The sequence below is a fragment of the Oryctolagus cuniculus genome, chromosome 4, assembly GCF_964237555.1.
Source record: "Oryctolagus cuniculus chromosome 4, mOryCun1.1, whole genome shotgun sequence".
In the NCBI taxonomy this organism is placed as follows: Eukaryota; Metazoa; Chordata; class Mammalia; order Lagomorpha; family Leporidae; genus Oryctolagus; species Oryctolagus cuniculus.
In genome coordinates, this window is record NC_091435.1 from 155101223 (window position 1) to 155123457 (window position 22235).

Here is a 22235-nt window from a genome sequence, read left to right on the forward strand (position 1 = left end):
TTAGATAAGTATAAAGGAACTCCTTTGGGTTTCCTTTCGATTCCAAAGCCTGGTATTTAATGGATTGGACCACAGAGACAATAGTGCTTGAGATAATTTGTCCATATTGTCAATCTTATTGACTGTATTTGTACCTATGGACAGTTTGAAAATGTCTTACTTTATTTAAGTGAAGCAGATAAAGGAGTTGGGAAAGAGACTAAAATACCAAGCCATTTCTTTATCTAATGTAATGCAATTAGTACTATGCAAAGCAAGGTGTGTTTTTATAGCATTAGATGATAACCGTTTTGCTAGGAGAGTAATTTGTGAACAACTAAGTCCAGCCTGTGGTCAGTGCTGTGGTATAGCAGGTTAAGTTGCAGCCTGCAGTGCCAGTATCCCATGTGAGTGCTGGTTAAAGTCCAGGCTGCTCCACTCCTGAATCTGCTCCTTGTTAATGTGCCTGAGAAAGCAACAGAAGATAGCCCAAGTACTTGGGCCCCTGCACCCACGTGAGAGATCTGGAAGAAGCTCCTGGTTCCTGGCTTCACAGCCTGGCCCAGCTTCGGCTTTTGCAGCCATTTGGGAAGTAAACCAGTGATGGAAGACCTCTCTCTCTCTCTCTCTCTCTCTCTCTCTCTCCCTCCCTCCCTCTCTGTAACTCTGTCTTTCAAATAAATCTTTTTAAAAAATACAGCTTGTTTGTTAAGGAATTCCACACAAATATTAATTTCAAGTGATACAAAGTCATGTGTGTGAATGTGAAGATAACCTTAACCTAACTCAACAATTGATGTAAAATGCCATAATGACACACTCCTCACAATAACCCAACCCAAATAAAACTTTTTCATAACTAATATATACATAAAACATAATTAGCATTTGTTTTCATGAATTACTCTTGATGCCAGACACTAGAGCAAGCACTTAACAAATTTAATGTAAAAAAGGATGTTCTTCACCACAAATTCTATGTGAGAACTTGTGGATAAAGAAGCTAGAGTTACAGGAAGCTTACACTGCTCCTCAGATTCTGAATGCTTTTTTACCCTGGAGAAACAAAAACCTAAAAGACATGACACCATCTATCAGTGCCTTTTGCAGGAATGCCAGGCATTATTGCCAGAGAAAGGCAATGAACAGAAAGGATATAGGGAAATTTTTTTAGAGGAAAAGACTTCTCCTCTACATCTTTTTTTTAGAGAGACAGGTCTTCCTTTTTTTCCATTGGTTCACCCCCCAAATGGCCGCTACGGTAGGCACCCTGTGCCGATCCAAAGCCAGGAGCCAGGTGCTTCTCCTGGTCTCCCATGGGGTGCAGGGCCCAAGCACTTGAGACATCCTCCACTGCCTTCCCTGGCCACAGCAGAGAGCTGGACTGGAAGAGGAGCAACCGGGACAGAATCCGGCGCCCTGACCGCGACTAGAACCCGAGTACCGGCGCCGCAGGCGGAGGATTAGCCTAGTGAGCCGCGGTGCCGGCCTCTCCTCTACATCTTAATAGTTTGTTTTGACCTCAAATCTCAGGGTGAAATTGAAAACTGTCAAAATCATCTATTCTTTCATTAAAATCTCATTTATATTTCTACTTGTTATACAACAAGTAAAGAAAACATGACAGAAATTTTGTCACACAGTTGGGATTTCAGACCAACCTCAAAAATCTCTTCTTTAAATCAGAGGTTGGTTAAACCTCAGACTGCTTTAGTTGAAAATTAATGCTTCTTTATTAAAGTCTACTTTCTCTCCAGAGATTTCCATTTCCAATTCCCATCTAACACCTGCCAATGGTGTCATTTGCTACTTACTGGCACTTCCACTTCAGTGTGCAAGAGAAAGAAGCATATCATAGATGAAAATGAAAACTGTTGATTTGCTACTTGCCTCTATGATGTGACAATCATGTATGATGCTGCAGGAATGTTATTTTTTTTTTTGCCAGGTAGCCACATATTTTAATACACAAGAACTGTGGTTAAATAAACATCAAATAACAGTGAAATTAAGTGAACAGATTGACACTCAGAGAACAAAACAAAAATTTTTTAAATATTAAATTCATCTTCAAGGAACAGGTGAATGAATGAAATTGCATAAGATTTTAGAAAAAAAATGGCATCCTTTTATATGAGCATGTAATATATTCTCTGAATGTGGAATGTGGTGTTTTCTATTCTAAGGTATTATTATCTCTTTCAGTCTTCTCTATAACAAGTCTGTTACTTTGTATGATGATTATGTGAAAAATAACAGAATAACACATATCCTGCTAGCAAAGAGAAATACTGTAGAGTTCACAACCCACCCTTATCTATCACTCAAAATTGTATTGCTCCCCTAAAGGCAAAATGGTGTAAATGGCTAATTTTTCACATGTTAAATTTCTTTTGTTCCTTTTCTCCAACTCAAACTACAATATCCCAAAGAATACCATAAAAATTGGGACACTCCAAATGTGCCACATTAACTATATCTGAAGGACTACTTATAAATTTGTAAAGAGTAGTTTTGACTCTCAAATATTTTTGCTTTCTATGATCATCTTCAACAATTGTGTTAAAAACATGTTGTACTAGGGACTGGCCTTGTGGTGCAGTGGGTTAAGTTGCTGCCTATGATGCCTGCATCCCATAAGTACCAGTTTAAGTGTCAGCAGGTATACTTCCAATCCAGCTCCTGGTAATGAACCCAGAAAATCCTTAAAGGATAGCCAGCATGCTTGGGTTCCTGCCACGCATGTGGGAAACCCAGATGCAGTTCCAGGCTTCTGGCTTCTTCCTGATCCTGCCCGGGCCATTGTGGCAATTTAGGGAGTGAAGCAGTGGATGGAAGATCACTTTCTGTCTGTAAGTCTGCCTTTCAAATAAATAAATAAATAAATCTTCTTAAAAAGTTGTCCACTAATATCATAACCAGTAAAGTTAATAAGAAAAAATGGATCTGTGGTTGCTTTATTGAATTTGTTTACTGAACTTATTTGATTAAAAAATGCATTCAAGAACAATTCACACATGAAACCAAAAATTAGATGATTGTTAATACTCTTCATTTAATTTTGATAAGTAACATGGAAATACCCAAATCTTTATTTTCTTTAGAATTGTGGTATTAGAGTTCTGCTTACATTTAAATTGTATTTAATCATACATGGTATAAAGAGAGCCCTTCATAATTTTAAGAGTTTTTAGTTGCTTAGTGTGTAAATGGGAATATAAATACCTCTCTCATGGGAAGTTCTGAGACTTAAATGAAACAAAATTACAATCATAGGCAATATACTAGTATGTTCAAAACGTGACTTCCCACTATCTTACTTTTTTAGTTGAAGGAAATGTATTGAAAGTCCAGGCTTATTAACTTATTTTATTATAGTATATTGAGAAAATTAAGATATCTTCCCTAATATTACCTAATATCAATAGAGTATTTTAAGTGTCTCTATTCTCCTCCTTCTCCTCTTCTCTCTCCTCCTCCTCTTCCTCCTCCTCTTCCTCCTTTCTTTCCTTTTAATTTGAGAGGCAGAATCACAGAGAGAGAGAGGGAGAGACAGAGAGAGCAAAGTCTTCCAACAGCTGGGTCACTCTTCAAATGGCCACAATGGCTGAAGCCAGACCGATCTGAAGCCAGGAGCCCAGAGCTTCTTTGGGGTCTCCCATGTGGGTGCCGGGGGCCCAAGCACTTGGGCCATCTTTCTTTTTTTTTTATCTTTTATTTAATGAATATAAATTTCCAAAGTACGACTCATGGGTTACAATGGCTCCCCCCCCCCATACCGCCCCTCCCACCCACAACCCTCCCCTTTCCCACTCCCTCTCCCCTTCCATTCACATCAAGATTCATTTTCGATTATCTTAATATACAGAAGATCAGCTTAGTATACCTTAAGTAAGGATTTCAACAGTTTGCTCCCACACACAGAAACATAAAGTGAAAAATAATAAATGATTTTTTTAAATGATGATGAAATCAGATCAGACATATTGTCATGTTTAATCCCAGTGAGAGTCAAGTTGGGAATTGATATTTTTTTTTTTTTACTGAAGATCAGTTTAGTATACATTAAGTAAAGATTTCAATCGTTTGCACCCCCATAGAAACACAAAGTGAAATATACTGTTTGAGTACTCGTTATAGCATTAAGCCTCAGTGTACAGCACATTAAGGACAGAGATCCTACATAAGGAGTAAGTGCACAGTGACTCCTGTTGTTGACTTTACAAATTGACATTCCTGTTTATGGCATCAGTAATCTCCCTATGCACCAGTCATGAGTTTCCAAGGCTATGGAAGCCCCTTGAGTTCTCCGACTCTTATCTTGTTTAGACACGGTCATAGTCAAAGTGGAGGTTCTCTCCTCCCTTCAGAGAAAGGCACCTCCCTCTTTGAAGACCTGTTCTTTCCACTGGGATCTCACTCACAGAGATCTTTTTGCCAGAGTGTCTTGGCTTTCCATGCCTGACATACTCTCATGGGCTTTTCAGCCAGATCCGAGTGCCTTTAGGGCTGATTCTGAGGCCAGAGTGCTATTTAAGACATCCGCCATTCTATGAGTCTGCTGAGTATCTCACTTCCCATGTTGGATCACTCTCCCCTTTATTTATTCTATCGGTTAGTGTTAGCAGATACTAGACTTGTTTATATGCTCCCTTTGACTCTTAGTCCTTTCATTATGATCAATTGTGAACTGAAATTGATCACTTGGAATAGTGAGATGGCATTGGCACATGCCACCTTGATGGGATTGAACTGGAATCCCCTGGTATGTTTCTAACTCTACCAATTGGGGCAAGTCAGCCCGAGCATGTCCCAAATTATACATCTCTTCCCTCTCTTATTCCTACTCTTATGTTTAACAGGGATCACATTTCAGTTAAATTTCAACACTTAAGAATAACTGTGTGATAATTACATAATTAAACCAGTCATATTAAGTAGAACAGACAAAAAAAAATACTAAGAGGGATAATGTATTAAGCTGTCCATTAGCAGTCAGGGCTATGCTGATCAAGTCACCATTTCTCATAGTGTCCATTTCACTTCAGGAGGTTTCCTTTTTGGTGTTCAGTCAGTTGTCACCGATCAGGGAGAACATATGGTATTTGTCCCTTTGGGACTGGCTTACTTCACTCAGCATGATGTGTTCCAGCTTCCTCCATTTTGTTGCAAATGACTGGATTTCGCTGTTTCTTACTGCGGTATAGTATTCTAAAGAATACATATCCCATAATTTCTTTATCCAGTCTACCATTGATGGGCATTTAGGTTGGTTCCAGGTCTTGGCTATTGTGAATTGTGCTGCAATAAACATTAGGGTGCAGACCGCTTTTTTGTTTGCCAATTTAAATTCCTTTGGGTAAATTCCAAGGAGTGGGATGGCTGGGTCGAACGGTAGGGTTATCTTCAGGTTTCTGAGGAATCTCCAGACTGATTTCCATAGTGGCTTGACCAGTTTGCATTCCCACCAACAGTGGGTTAGTGTCCCTTTTTCCCCCGCATCCTCGCCAGCATCTATTGTTGGTAGATTTCTGCATGTGAGCCATTCTAACCGGGGTGAGGTGAAACCTCATTGTGGTTTTGATTTGCATTTCCCTGATTGCTAGTGATCTTGAACATTTTTTCATGTGCCTGTTGGCCATTTGGATTTCCTCTTTTGAAAAATGTCTATTGAGGTCCTTGGCCCATCTCTTAAGTGGGTTGTTGGTTTTGTTTTTGTGGAGTTTCTTGATCTCTTTGTAGATTCTGGTTATTAACCCTTTATCTGTTGCATAGTTTGCAAATATTTTTTCCCATTCTGTCGGTTGTCTCTTCACTCTCCTGACTGTTTCTTTTGCAGTACAGAAACTTCTCAATTTGATACAATCCCAATAGTTGATTTTGGCTTTGACTGCCTGTGCCTCCCGGGTCTTTTCCAGAAATTCTTTGCCTGTGCCAATATCTTGAAGGGTTTCTCCAATGTTCTCTAATAACTTGATGGTGTCAGGTCGTAGATTTAGGTCTTTAATCCATGTTGAGTGGATTTTTGTGGAAGGTGTAAGGTAGGGGTCTTGCTTCATGATTCTGCACATGGAAATCCAATTTTCCCAGCACCATTTATTGAATAGACTGTCCTTGCTCCAGGAATTAGTTTTAGATCCTTGATCAAATATAAGTTGGCTGTAGATGTTTGGATTGATTTCTGGTGTTTAAATTCTGTTCCATTGGTCTATCCATCTGTTTCTGTACCAGTACCATGCTGTTTTGATTACAACTGCCCTGTAGTATGTCCTGAAATCTGGTATTGTGATGCCTCCGGCTTTGTTTTTGTTGTACAAGAGTGCTTTAGCTATTCGAGGTCTCTTGTGCCTCCATATGAATTTCAGCACCATTTTTTCCAGATCTGAGAAGAAGGTCTTCGGTATCTTGATTGGTATTGCATTGAATCTGTAAATTGCTTTTGGGAGAATGGACATTTTGATGATATTGATTCTTCCAATCCATGAGCATGGAAGATTTTTCCATTTCTTGGTATCCTCTTCTATTTCTTTCTTTAAGGTTTTGTAATTTTCATCAGAGAGATCTTTAACGTCCTTGGTTAAGTTTATTCCAAGGTATTTGATTATTTTTGTAGCTATTGTGAATGGGATTGATCTTAGAAGTTCTTCCTCAGCCATGGCATTGTCTGTGTATACAAAGGCTGTTGATCTTTGTGCATTGATTTTATACCCTGCTGCTTTGCCAAACTCTTCTATGAGTTCCAATAGTCTCTTAGTAGAGTTCTTTGGGTCCCCTAAATAAAGAATCATGTCATCTGCAAAGAGGGATAGTTTGAGTTCTTCCTTCCCAATTTGTATCCCTTTAATTTCTTTTTCTTGCCTAATAGCTCTGGCTAGAACCTCCAGAACTATATTGAATAGCAGTGGTGAGAGTGGACATCCCTGCCTGGTACCAGATCTCAGTGGAAATGCTTCCAACTTTTCCCCATTCAATAGGATGTTGGCTGTGGGTTTTTCATAGATTGCTTTGATTGTATTGAGGAATGTTCCTTCCAAACCTAGTTTGCTTGGAGTTTTCATCATGAACGGGTGTTGTATTTTATCAAATGCTTTCTCGGCATCTATTGAGATAATCATATGGTTTTTCTTCTGCAGTCTGTTAATGTGGTGTATCACATTGATTGTCTTGCGCACATTAAACCATCCCTGCATACCAGGGATAAATCCGACTTGGTCTGGGTGGATGATCTTTCTGATGTGTTGTTGCATTCTATTGGCGAGAATTTTATTGAGGATTTTTGCATCTATGTTCATCAGGGATATTGGTCTGTAATTCTCTTTCAGTGCTGCATCTTTTTCTGGCTTAGGAATTAAGGTGATGCTGGCTTCATAGAATTTGGGAGGATTCCCTCTTCTTCGATTGTTCTGAATAGTTTGAGAAGAATTGGAGTTAGTTCTTCTTGAAATGTCTGGTTGAATTCAGCAGTGAATCCATCTGGTCCTGGGCTTTTCTTTGTTGGGAGGGCCTTTATTACTGTTTCAATTTCTGTCTCAGTTATGGGTCTGTTTAGGTTTTCGATGTCTTCCTGGTTCAATTTACATAGGCTGCATGTGTCCAGGAATGTATCCATTTCTGATAGGTTTCCCTGTTTGCTGGCATACAGGTCCTTGTAGTAATTTCTGATGATTCTTTTTATTTCTGTGGTGTCTGTTGTTACATTTCCTTTTTCATCTCTGATTTTATTGATTTGGGTCTTTTCTCTTCTTTTTTTAGTTAGTTGGGCCAATGGGGTGTCAATTTTGTTTATTTTTTCAAAAAACCAGCTCCTCGCTTGGCTGATTTTTTGTAATGTTTTTTTTTTTTATTCAATCCTGTTAATTTCTTCTCTGGTTTTAATTATTTCTCTTCTCCTACTAGATTTGGGTTTGGTTTGCTGCAGTTTTTCTAGGTCCTTGAGGTGCGCTGAAAGCTGATTTATTTGGTACCTTTCCAATTTGTTGATATAGGCACCTATTGCTATAAATTTGCCTCTCAATACTGCTTTTTCTGTATCCCATAGGTTTTGATATGTTGTGTTGTTGTCTTCATTTACTTCCAGAAAGTTTTTGATTTCTCTTTTGATTTCTTGAATGACCCAGTGTTCATTCAGGAGCATGTTGTTCAGTCTCCATGTGTTTGCATACTTTCTGGGGTTTCCTGAGTTGCTAATTTCCAACTTCATCCCGCTGTGGTCTGAGAACCTGCATGGTATGATTCTAATTCTTTTAAATTTGCTGAGACTTGCTTTATGGCCTAGTATGTGATCAATCCTAGAGAAGGTTCCATGCACTGCTGAGAAGAATGTGAAGTCTGTAGATGTAGGGTTGAAAGTTCTGTAGATATCTGTTAGATCCATTTGGGCAATAGTGTCGATTAAATCTGCTGTTTCCTTGTTGATCTTCTGTCCGGATGATCTGTCTATTTCTGAGAGTGGAGTATTGAATTCCCCCAGTACTATTGTATTGGAATCTAAATCTCCCTTTAAGTCCCTTAACATATCTTTTAAATAGACCGGTGCCCTGTAATTAGGTGCATATACATTTATAATAGTTACATCTTCCTGTTGAATTGAACCCTTAATCATTATATAGTGTCCCTCTTTGTCTCTCTTAACAGTTTTTGTATTAAAGTTTATTTTGTCTGATATTAATATGGCTACACCTGCCTTTTTTTGGTTTCTGTTGGCATGGAATATCTTTTTCCAACCTTTCACTTTCAGTCTGCATGCCTCTTTGTTAGAGAGATGTGTTTCTTGTAGGCAACAAATAGTTGGGTTGTGTTCTGTGAGCCAGTCAGCCAAACGGTGTCTTTTAACTGAAGAATTCAGACCATTAATGTTCAATGTGACTATTGATACGTAGTGACTTTGCCCTGCCATTTTCCCAGAAATATTTTCTAGTATATGCTTTGAGCTTCCCATGCTCTTTTACTGGTAGGTGTTCTTCCTTTCCCTTCTTTCATATTGATGGCCGTGTTTCTGTGTTTCTGAGTGTAGCACATCTTTAAGTATCTTTTGCAGGGCCGGACGAGTGGCCACAAAGTCTTTCAATTTCTGTTTGCTATGAAAGGTCTTTATTTCACCTTCATTCACAAATGAGAGCTTTGCAGGATATAATATTCTGGGCTGGCAATTTTTCTCTCTTAGCACCTGTGCTATGTCTTGCCATTCCCTCCTAGCTTGTAGGGTTTCTGATGAGAAGTCAGCTGTGAGTCTGATTGGAGATCCTCTGAGAGTAATCTGACGTTTCTCTCTTGCACATTTTAGGATCTTTTCTTTATGTTTCACTGTGGAGAGTTTAATTACCACGTGTCGTGGTGAGGATCTCTTTTGGTCATGTTTATTGGGGGTTCTATGAGCTTCCTGTACTAGGATATCTCTGTCCTTTTCCAAACCTGGAAAGTTCTCTGCTAGTATCTCACTAAAAAGGCCTTCCAATCCTTTCTCTCTCTCCATGCCTTCAGGAACTCCTAGAACTCGAATGTTGGTTTTTTTAATAGTATCCTGTAGATTCCCAACAATATTTTTTAGATTTCTAATTTCCTCTTCTTTTCTTTGGTTTGACTGTATGTTTTCCTGTGCTCTATCTTCTAAGTCCGATATTCTCTCTTCTGCTTCACCCATTCTGTTTTTAAGGCTCTCTAATGTGTTTGTCATTTGATCTATTGAGCTCTTCATTTCATTTTGATTTCTCTTCACTATAACACTTTCCTGTTCTACTAGTTTCTGAGTTTCATTTTGACTCTTCCTTAAAATTTCATTTTCACGAGAGAGATTTTCAATCTTGTCCATTAAGGATTTCTGTAGTTCAAGGATTTGCTTTTGAAAACTTCTAAATGTTCTTATCATAAATTTTTTGAAATCCGTATCTTGCATTTCTTCTATCTCATCATCTTCATACTCTTGGCTTGGGGTGTTTTGCTTATTTGGAGGCATCATAGTGTCATCGTTGATCTTGCTCCCTCTATTTCTGTGTTTGTTACTCGGCATAGTTAATTCTTCTTGCGTCACTGTGCGTTTTTTTTTTCTTTTTTTTTTTTTATACTGTGTCCGTGTTAAGTGGACTGCCTGCTGTTGGAGGAGCCTTGGAGGCTTGAGATGGGTGCGGCCTGAGAGCTCTGCCTGGTTCTTCCTGGTTAAGGGTGTGCAAAGGTGACACCCTCAGGTTATGCGTGGTAAATTTCTCTCTTTTTATTTATTTATTTATTTTATTTATTCAGGGGGTAAGTAACACCACAGGGCACGGCTGTGCAGAATTGATGGTATTTAGCTTCCAGTCTTTGGCTCCTCTGGACTCCCACTGGCTTGCCTAGGCTACTGAATTGTAGTGACTCAGTTCCTTAGCTCTCCCCCATTGATATGTAAATCCAGAGAGGAGGCCTGCTCTTTGTCTCTTGGGAATTCTTCAAGCCTTGCCGCCTTGTAACCTTTGCAAGGTTAGATGGAATAGAAACCCCGAAGCTTTTTTTTTTCCTTCTTTCCGGTAGTGAGTTTGCTGCACTTTCCGGCCCCCCTCTAGATTCTGACCCCCGTTTCCCCACCAATGTCTCGGGTTAATGAGCTCACCTCCCCTTCCAGCGCCGATGTGTGGACTCGGAGCCCTGAGCGTCCCAAGTCTCCCCGCTGTTGTCTGTGTGGCATGCACTCCCCTTGGAGCACTGGCACGCAGACCCTGGGGCTTCCGGGGCTCGGTCCCGTGACTTGGCTTCCACGCGGTGGGCGACCTTGTTCTCCCAGTAGGTCCTCTGATTTACAGCCGCTCCATCCAGAAGGGTTTCCCCTGCAATATTTTCCTGGTTCTTTTTTCTGTGGCTACCGTAACTCCCCTTTTATTAAACGAAATTTTCCCGGACTATCGGTGCGCGCCCTCACTATTCCGCCATCTTGGCTCCGCCAGGAATGTTATTTTTACTCTGAGAGTTATGGGAATATTTATGACTGTGCTTCATCCATATTCCCTTTATCCCAAATAACCACTCATATTCGTAGAAATGTTGCTATCCAGTGACCAAGATAAATATGAAAAAATGAATAACCCCCTTTCTGAATGAGGACACATTTTGTCAACCTGCTTTTTGCCTTAATTAATGTGCTACTATTAATGAATCAGACAATACTGTCAATCAGTCAGAAAGGAGAGCTCATTTCTGAATGGAGCTTTCAACTGTCATAACATTCCTGCCATAGCACTTCAGTGTCTTTTGAGATTCGATTCCATAGCCTAGTGGACACTTGCAGAGTCCTGTGAGGGTTTGTGAATTCTAACTTGTATACCAAGTAAACAGTGAAAATAGATCCCTATACCTTGGGAGCCGTGCATCTGCTAAGTTACAGTTTGAAAGTCATAGATACATGCTGTGGGTTTCACTAAGATTTTCTTCCTTCCACCCGATAATACTTCTTGATGGTTTAGACTCCTGAAAGGAGCTCGAGAGTGAGGAAAGGTTATTGATAATGCCTCGCCACAACTGAACAACCACTCTTGTTCCTTCTAAAGGTAAAGCATCGGCCTTGCCTGACAGGGTGAGACTCAATAGTTACCATATTACCATCTGTCAGAATTCAGGGACATTTAATGAGCTGGGGAAACTGAAAGAAATCCAAGAGCTCCTTTCCTAACTGCTGGAAATTCTAATAACAGGAAAATTTGCTATTGAGGAATTTAAGAACTTTAGGTGGAAAAAATGAGTTTATTGGCCAAAGTCAGGTATGAACTTATAAAAGCTCTTATAAAAATGTATTTATTCAGTAAAATAAAGAGAATTAGAGAAAACCATGGCACTCTTCACATTTGAAACTACCGTTAATATTCCTAGTGTGTTTGGTTTCCATCTGCAATTCAAATGCATCAGTGGAATGCCTGGGCTTTACTACTACAATTTGAAAAAAAGCAAAAGTTGTGAGTTTGCTTTCCTTTTTTGTTGTAGATAGTCTGAGCACTAAGAGATTGTATTTTCTCTGTCCCCTATATCAATGATCAGCATCTTTCCAATGTAAGAGTCTTCCTTCTCACTTCCTACCAAACTCACAGAATGATAGAGTAATTTAGATACTTAAGATAGGGGGGAAATGCAGAAGAAAAGCTATTTGTAAACTTCTCAAATCAACTCACCATAACTGATATTTCTTTCCCAGCCTACAAGGTGATAAAGCCATACCCCTGATCATGACAACTTTGTGTCAACACGTATCCTTTTGCACACACTTGTCTTCTGTCCAGACAGAAGGAAAGGTGCAATTCCAAGGTCTCAGTGTGCTGACCTCAGTCTTCTTTATTTCACTCAAGACTGTTTAAAACACCTCTATTCCTCTCATATCTGATTTGCTTCTTTTTGTTTTCCAATCTCTGTAACTCTAGTCTCTTAAAAAAATCCCCATTAGAGATCACTAGAGTTCTTCTTATCTAAAAGGTATAAAAATTTCAAGTAGAAAGGATTCAAAATAGGATAGGACTGTCCTCCTCAAAACAGTCAAAATCTTCTCTAGTTACTAACACAAGAGAATGGGGTCAATAACATTTTCTATCCAAAACTTATAGTCATGCATTTTTTTTCCTAGGGAGAGAAAACCTATTTCAGAAAGATCTATATGACTCAGAAAAAGTTAAAGCACTGGTTGAATAACTTAGTATCATGAGTTTAGTGGGTCTTTTTTATGGTAATCATCAAACCATGTGCCAGATTAAATCCCACAATACATCTGACAAATAGTCTTTCAGACTTAGTAATAGTATTAAAATATTAACCCTTAATATTTTACTGTGAAGAAAGTGCCTGAGAAAACTTTGTTTCTGTGTAAGGAATAGTAGGATTCAGATGTGTGGTTCATGGTGGAGGTTTTGCTACTAAGTTGGTGGATGAATGTAGTACATTATCTCATCTTCCCAGGCCAAGTTTATCTATTTCTGAAGTTAGGGAGTTGAACTAACCCAGTGGTTTTAAATCTGATTTGGAGAACTTTGTAAAATTCTGGATCACTGGACCCAAACCACCACATATTGAAATAGATTCACTGAGTCAGTACACTGGAATCTGTTTTTTTAAAGTTTCTCAGTGTGTTCCATTACCTGCAAGATGTAAACACTATTATAGTAGACATTGTAGGATTGCTTCTGGCTTCAAAACTCTGGGTTTCCAATTCCTTATTCTTGCCAGATGCAGGATCATTGTGAAACATGAGTCATCAAAAATGAATGCATCATAGAACTCTGCTTAAACAAAAAGTGTTTAATACCATATATAAATAAAATGATTTATTCAGAGTCTATCAGACTTCTGGGGAATTACTAATCTCACATATATGTAGGAAGCACTCTTGATTCTGCTTAATTCTTGACCATCAGTGAATTTGGTAAAAGATTAGCTAGGGTAACTTGGGATGATAAACAGGCATCAAAAATATGAGGAGTAAAAATATTTTGACCATCACTTTTAAATATGTGAGTATTACTACATATACTCCCCGCAATAGCTAATGCTGAGTTCATTTTCCTGCTCTTAGTTGTCACCTTGCCTTGTCAGTAGAAATAAGGATCTACATAATGATACGACTAAGAGCCAAAGGGATCACATAAACAAGACTAGTGTCTGCAAATACTAACTGATAGAATAAAAAAGGGAGAGAATGATCCAACATGGGAAGCGAGATACACAGCAGACTCATAGAATGGCAGATGTCCTAAACAGCACTCTGGCCTCAGAATCAGCCCTTAAGGCATTCGGATATAGCTGAAAAGCCCATGAGAGTATTTCAGGCATGGAAAGCCAAGACACTCTGGCAAAAAAAAAAAAAAAAATGACCTAAATGAAAGATCTCCGTGAGTGAGATCCCAGTGGAAAGAACAGGTCATCAGAGAAGGAGATACCTTTCTCTGAAGGGAGGAGAGAACTTCCACTTTGACTATGACCTTGCCTAAATATGATCAGAGTCGGTGAACTCAAAAGGCTTCCATAGCATTGGCAACTCATGACTAGAGCCTAGGGAGATTACTGATGCCATAAACAAGAGTGTCAATTTGTTAAGTCAACAACAGGAGTCACTGTGCACTTACTCCTCATGTAGGATCTCTGTCCTTAATGTGCTGTACATTGTGATTTAATGCTATAACTAGTACTCAAACAGTATTTTTCACTTTGTGTTTCTATGGGGGTGCAAACTGTTGAAATCTTTACTTAATGTATACTAAACTGATCTTCTGTATATAAAGAGAATTGAAAATGAATCTTGATGTGAATGGAAGGCGAGAGGGAGTGGGAAAGGGGAGGATTGCGGGTGGGAGGGAAGTTATGGGGGGGGGAGCTATTGTAATCCATAAGCTGTATTTTGGAAATCTATATTCATTAAATTAAATTTAAAAAAATAAAATATCTATATTCAGTTAAAGACTATTTTAGAAAAAAATCTAAGAAAAAATCAAGAAAGTTATAGATTTTTTCTCTTACTAACTGTACCTTGTAGTAAAGGATATTAAAAAATAAAAAGAAAAGAAAAGAAATAAGGATCTATTCACTTGGAATATCACCTAGCAATCAAATTCAAGTGGGAGTTTTTCAAAAGATAAGCAGTTTTTCAAAAGATATGGCAGATAAGCATAAGCAGATAAAACAGGATGGTGAGAAGATACAGCTCCCTAATAAAAGCCTCCTGGAGATGCAGTTTGCCATAGTTTATAGCAAGGGTTAAGAAGTGTCTAGGATTTAGAAAAGGGGAGGAAAGAGGACCCTTCCTGCTCAAGCAACACACATTTTCACACTTGTATGCTCAATAAATACAATCCAGACTGGGCTCTTAGAGTTTTCCTTGTCTTGGATGCTCCAGACCCCTGTGAGTACACCATTACAAGATAAGTTTTCCTGGAACATCCTCTGAAAAAAAAACCCAGGAAGATTCTCTGCCCCTGTTCCTGTACCATCTTCTTTCCTAAATCTCATGCACTCTTGGTGATACAATTTTGAGCAAGACACTTCACTTGGCCTAGGGCTAGACTTCGTTTTCCTTGTAAGCAAAATATGGATTAAAAATATCTACTTTATAGAATTACAAAGGAAATTAGTGGACATAATGCCTGCAAGCACCTACCAAAGTGCTTATCACATGTTGAAAATTAAAAAAAAAGAAAATTAATTGATAGGCGATAGAGTGATGATAACTGTGATGTTGGTGATGAGATCTTGCTACTCAAAGTGTGTCTTGTTGTCCAGCAGCATCGATATTACCTGGAAGTTTAATTTACTGGAATTTAGATTCTCAGGTTCCACTCTGTCCTCCTAAATCATAGCCTGCGTTTTTTAAAATAATTCGTTTTTCTAATTTCATTTTTATATGAAAGGCAGAGACAGAGACAGATTTTCCATCCACTGGTTTACTTTCCAAATGCCTTCAATATCCATGGCTGTACCAAAACAAAACCAACAACCCAGAACACCATCCAAGTCCCCCATGTGGGTGGCAGGAGCCCAAGCACTAGCGCCATTACCTGCTTCTTCCCAGGGTACCCTTAGCGGAAAACTGGATCAGAAGAGAAGTAGCTGAGACCCAAACAGGCACTCTGATATGCAATGCAGATGTCCGAAATAGCATCTTAACCATGGTGCCAAATACTCAAATTCAGCAGCTACATTTTAATGAGGTCCCTAAGTGATTCATATGCACATATATGTTTGAGAAGCACTGATTTAGGAAAACAACCCTGGGACTCAGCAACTTGACAAAGCTCATACTAGCAGTAAACAAGAGAGCTGGAGGCATGCCTAATGGCTAAAGCTATCTATATCTTTTTCCTGTGATGCCTCTCACATCACACTGGACTTGGGGGTGTTCCAGTTTCCTGAATCCCATGGAGATTTTTTTTCTCCAATTCAAGCTGTAACAGAAAGATTTTCAAAAACACATGTTTGTATCTAACTTAGTAATAAGAGTACTATACTTTTTTTTTAACATTTTTTTTTAAACTTTATTTCATTTCCACATGTTGTCCTTAAGGTTCTCTGTTAGTTATCACAGGTCAGGGAGAACATACAGAATTTGTCCATTTGGGACTAGCTTGTTTCACTAAGTATGATATTTTCCAGTGCCCTTCATTTTGCTGCAAATGATCAGATTCATTTTCTTTTTAATGCTATATAGTAATCCATGTTGAACATATCCCATAATTTCTTTATCCAGTCTTTAGTTGATGGGTATTTGGGTTGATTGCATGTCTTTGCTATTGTGAATTGAGCTGCTATAAACATGGAGGTACAGATAGCTCTTACATATGCTGATTTCATTTCCCTTGGGTAGATTCCTAGGAATGGAATGGCTGGGTCGTATGGTAGGTCTAGAGTCAGACCTCTGAAGCATCTCCACACTGTCTTCCATAATGGCTTTACCAGTTTACATTCCCACCAGGTGGATTAGGGAACCTTTTTCCCCACATCCTTGCCAATGTTTGTTGTTTGTTGATTTCTGTATGAAAGCTATTCTAAAAAGGGTGAATTGAAATTTCAGTGTGGGTTTGATCTGCATTTCTGAGATGGCAAGCAATCTTGAACAATTTTTCATGTGTCTATTGGCCATTTGGATCTCCTCTTTTGAAAAATGTCTGTTTATGTCCTTTGACCATTTCTTTTCTTTTTTTTTCATGTTTAATCCCAGTGAGAGTCAAGTTGGGAATTGGTAATTTCTTCTTCTTTTTTTTTTTTTTTTTACAGAAGATCAGTTTAGTATGCATTAAGTAAAGATTTCAACAGTTTTTACCCCCATAGAAACACAAAGTGAAATATACTGTTTGAGTACTCGTTATAGCATTAAGTCTCAATGTACAGCACATTAAGGACAGAGATCCTACATGAGGAGTAAGTGCACAGTGACTCCTGTTGTTGACTTTACAAATTGACATTCCTGTTTATGGCATCAGTAATCTCCCTATGCTCCAGTCATGAGTTTCCAAGGCTATGGAAGCCCCTTGAGTTCTCCAACTCTTATCTTGTTTAGACAAGGTCATAGTCAAAGTGGAGGTTCTCTCCTCCCTTCAGAGAAAGGTACCTCCTTCTTTGAAGACCTGTTCTTTCCACTGGGATCTCACTCACAGAGATCTTTCATTTAGGGTGTTTTTTTTTTCTTTTTTGCCAGAGTGTCTTGGCTTTCCATGCCTGAAATACTCTGATGGGCTTTTCAGGCAGATTGGAATGCCTTTAGGGCTGATTCTGAGGCCAGAGTGCTATTTAGGACATCTGCCATTCTATGAGTCTGCTGAGTATCTCGCTTCCCATGTTGGATCACTCTCCCCTTTATTTATTCTATCGGTTAGTATTAGCAGGTACTAGACTTGACCATTTCTTAACCAGATTATTTTGTTGTTGTTGAGTTTCTTGATCTCTTTGAATATTCTGGTTATTAATGCTTTATCAGTTATACCATTGAAAAGATTTTCTCCCCCCCCAAAAAAAAATGGCCCAAGTGCTTGGGCCCTGCACCCCATGGGAGACCAGGAGATGCACCTGGCTCCTGCTTTTGGATCAGCGCGGTGCACCGGCAGCAGCTCGCTGGCCGTGGCGGCCATTGGAGGGTGAACCAATGGCAAAGGAAGACCTTTCTCTCCATCTCTCTCTCTCACTGTCCACTCTGCCTGTCAAAAAAAAAAAAAGAAAAAGAAAAAAGAAAAGATTTTCTCCCATTCTGTCTGTTGTCTCTTCACCTTGCTGATTGTTTTTTTTTTTTTTCGTAGCACAGAAGCTTCTCAATTTGATGTAATCCCACTTGTGAATTTTGTCTTTGATTGGCTGTATCTCTGGGGTCTTTTCCAAGACTTCTCTGTTTATGCTTATGTCTTGTAGGGTTTCCCCAATGTTCTCTAATAATTTGATAGTGTTGAGTCATAGATTTAGGTCTTTAATCAATTTTGAATGGATTTTGATGAAAGATGTCAAGTAAATGTCTTATTTCATGCTTCTGCATGTGGAAATCCAGTTTTCCCAGCAGCATTTGTTGAAGAGACTGTCCTTACTTTAGGAGTTGATTTTAGCTCCTTTGTCAAAGATAAGTTGGTTGTAGATGCTTGGATTGATTTCAGGTGTTTTTATTCTGTTCCATTAGTCTAATCCATCTATTTGTACCAGGCTGTTATGATAATAACTGCCCAGAATTATGTTTTAAAATTTGGTATTGTGATCCCTCTAGCTTTGTTTTTGCTGTATAAGATTGCTTTAGCTATTCAAGGTCTCCCGTGTTTATATATGAATTTCAGCATCATTTTTCTATATCTGAGAAGAATGCCTTTGGTATTTTGATTGGTATCACATTTAATCTTTAAATTGGTTTTGGAAGAATGGACATTTTGATGATATTGATTTTTCAAATCCATGAGCATAGAAGATTTTTTCAATTTTTTATCTTCTTCTCTTTCTTTAATGTTTTGTAATTATCATTGAAGAGATATTTGACATCCTTGGTTAAGTTTATTCTATGGTATTTTGGTTTTTTTGTACCTATTGTGAATGGAATTGATCTTATAAGCTCTTTTTCAGCTGTGGCATTGTCTATGTATAGAAAGGCTGTTGATTTTTGTGTGTTGATCTTAAATACTGCTACATTTCCAAACTCTTCTATGAGTTCCAATAGTCTCTTAGTGGGGTCTTTTGGATCCCCTATGTGTAGATCATGTCATCTGCATCTAGGAATAGTTTCACTTCCTCATTCCCAATTTGTATCCCTTTTATTTCTTTTTCTTGTCTACTGGCCATGGCTAGAATTTCCAGAAATATATTGAAAAGCAGTGGTGGGAGTGGGCACACTTGTCTGGGTCCAGATCTCAGTGGGATTGCTTCCAACTGTTCAATAGGACACGGGCTGTGGGTTTGTCACAAATTGCCTTGATTGTGCTGAGAAATGTTCCTTCTATTCCCAGTTTGCTTGAAGATTTCATCATGAAGGCATGTTGTATTTTGTCTAATGCTTTCTCTGCATCTATTGAGATAATCATATGGTTTTTGTTCTTCAATTTGTTAATGTGATGTATCATGTTGATTGATTTGCGAATGTTGAACCATCCCTACATACCAGGGATAAATACCCCTTGATTTAGGTGATTGATCTTTCTGATGTGTTGTTGGATTCTATTTGCTTGTATTTTGTTGAGGATTTTTGCATCTATGTTCATCAGAGAGATTGGTCTGTAGTTCTCTTTCTCTGTTGTGTCTTTTTCAGGTTTGGGAATTAAGGTGATACTGGCTTCATAGAAAGAATTTTGCAGCATTTCCTCCTTTTCCATTTGTTATGAAAAGCTTGAGAAGAATTAGAACTTGTTCTTCTTTAAATGTTTGGCAGAACACAGTGGTGAAGCCATTCAATCTTGGGTTTTTCTTTGTTGGGAGGGTCCTCATTACTGATTCGAGTTTTGTCTCAGTTATTGGTCTGTTTAGGCTTTCTTTGTCTTCATGGCTCACATAGGTCATATGTGCCCAGGAACCTATCCATTTGTTTTAGGTTTCCCGTTTTGGCATCCAGTTCTTTGTAGTAATTTCTGATGATCTTTTTATTTCTGTGGTGTCTATTGCTACATTTCCTTTTTCATCTCTGATTTTGCTAATTTGGGTCTTCTCCCTACTTTTTTTGGTTAGTTGAGCCAATGGTGTCTCAATTTTATTTATTTATTTTTTTGAAAAACCAGTCTTGATTTTACTGATCTTTATATTATTTTATTGATTTCGATTTTGTTGATTTCTTTTCTAATTTTAATTATTTCTGTTCTCCCACTTGTTTTGGGTTTGGTTTCCTGTATGTTTCTAGGTACTTGAGATGCAATGGTACATTGTTTATTTGGTGCCTTTCCAATTTATTGATGTAAGCTCCAATTGCTATAAACTATACTCTTAACACTGCTTTTGCTGTATCCCATAAATTTTGAATTGTTGTGTTGTCACTTCCACTTATTTCCAGAAATTTTTTTGATTTCTTTTTTGATTTCCTCTATGACTTCTATGTACTTCATTCAGGAGAGGGAGGGAAGGGCAGCCTCCCTAATTGTTCATTTATTTTTTCCCCACATGAAACTTCAAAAGCAGTTCTCCAAGCTCTCCCTCCCACTGCTATCCATAGCTCCATAAGCATGCGGTTTTCCCCATCACCTGGTCTACCACACCAGTGCTGTCCTCACCAGGATTGAACCTCCATTGTTTTTTTTTTTTTTTAATTTGCTCTTTTGGCATGGACCTGGACCATCTCTGTTGTTCTTTCTGGGTTTCCCACTGCAAAGTCCCCATGGCTTTATGTCAGGCATGTAGTTCCTATCCTTCTGTGAATTATTAATTTTGTCCCATGTGATTCAGACCATCCTGTCACTATTCCACCATCTTGGAACCCCCAAAGCTTAAGCTTTTGTAAGATACATATTTATCCCATATTTTAGCATCTCTGAAATTGAGATCTATATTTTAATTAATGGCATGCCACAATTTGATTGACAGCATTTTTTTCTTTTTGCAATCAATGGGATCTTAGAATCAATTGAAGAGGGGATTAGATTCCTCAGTATGCTTAATCCTATTTCAGAAGGAACACTAAAATAAATCAAACAAATGGGACATAACAGAGACATCAATCTCACCAGTATTCAGTCAAGAAGGGAAGGAATAAATATAGAATAACAGAGAGATTAAATCAATGAAGATCACATAGAACCACAGAGAAAGATCTGTAAAAGTGAGCAAATTTAGAAAAAGAGCAGGAAAGAAGAATAGAGAGATGGAATGCAAAAAGAAGAAGAGAAAGTGAAGCATCAAGGTGGAAAATATAACCGACAAGTCTACTGCTATAATCATTATTTCCTAGGTGTGTGTGTCCTGTGGCAGACATTGAACTTTCTGTCTGTTTTCATTACATACATTGGTCAGTAGGGGTCTTAGAGCATGCAGTGTGGCAGGTGTTCTCAGTACCTTCCAGAAAATATTTTCTCTTCTGTGCCATATATAGGTAGACCCACAGGAGTGGCCCCATCCCAATCACAAACACACACACACACACACACACACACACTCCCTAAACATTCCTATCTTTCCACTGCCTCTGACATGTTGATATTTCATTCAAAAAGAAAAAACACTGTAAATGTCTTAAATGAAGGCTAACACTTCTGTTTGTTCTTTCAGGTGATAACAAGATTATCGAACAAATCTACAGTCCCACAGGTATGGCTTGTGCTAAAGAACAAAATTGTACCTACATTTTGAAGAATTTCTAATAAATCTGTCTTCCCCTTCAGGATTTTGTGTATTTATATTCTACTTCCTCTAACTGGTTTCCTAATGAGAGATGTGATGACTGACTTTCTTGAGTTGGAGTATAATGTAATATTGAAATGCATCTCTCTGTATTAAGTGTAAAGTATTTGTCACTAAAGTGTGCCAAAAGTAGCAAAGTCCTAAAGTATTGATCTTAGAAGTGTTTTTGCTTGGTCTGAAAATTGTTAGGCACATTTTTTATGTATGCATACAATTTCTTGCAAGTATCTATAACATTTAAAATATGGTTCAGAGATATCCAGGAAAGAGCTTCGCTTCTTCTAAAATAATCTCAACTTTTAAGGAACTTCTGATTTCATTGAAAACTTTCTCAAAGAAACACAGCTTTCTCAAATTTATTAGCTAGACCTTTCTTACTAGTAATCCAGCAACAGGAATCTTGTCAACAGCTTCTTTCCTTGCTTTGTACTTCTTTTAAAGTAGACAACACACATACTCAGAGTGGCAAAAACATACCCAAGTATACACATGCATGAGCACTTAGAAACTCAGGCACACCTACAGGCACACAAATAGACCCAACTATGTCATATATTACAAAAAAAATGATGATTTACTGAAAATGGTAAGGAGGGCAAATAGGGTTTACTTTTAATACTCTACGGAGAAACTTCTTAAACGGCTTTTAAAGTACCTGAGTGCTTCAAGCAAGTTTTTCTTTGGCCTTATTTGTCTTCTCATCTCTACAAAGTGCCACCTCAGTAATCAGCAAAATAGTCTTAATGTTTTGACTCTTTTCACTAGATAACCTTTCCTCACTGCAGCATTGCTTTTTTCCCAAACTTTCCTTGGCTCCATGACTTGTGGAGAACATTCTTACCTATTTTTTTTATTTTACAATTTGAAATTTTTACCCATTGAAAGAACTCTGTGGAGGAAGATACATACCAAGAATAAAACATCTTTTACTTTCAACAGAAAAATCCTTCTATAGAATGTAGGCTGAAGCTCATTGGCAATGT

The 22235-nt window shown here is 38.2% G+C and overlaps 1 protein-coding gene across 1 annotated transcript in view; it reads left to right on the forward strand.

Annotated features, from left to right (window-relative positions):
• KCNH8 (potassium voltage-gated channel subfamily H member 8) overlaps positions 1-22235 on the forward strand; it is a 451930-nt gene that overhangs the window by 379463 nt on the left and 50232 nt on the right. The window contains exon 12 of the mRNA XM_002716200.5: positions 21121-21159. Coding sequence (XP_002716246.1) covers positions 21121-21159 — 39 coding nt within the window. The remainder of the gene's footprint in view (positions 1-21120; positions 21160-22235) is intronic.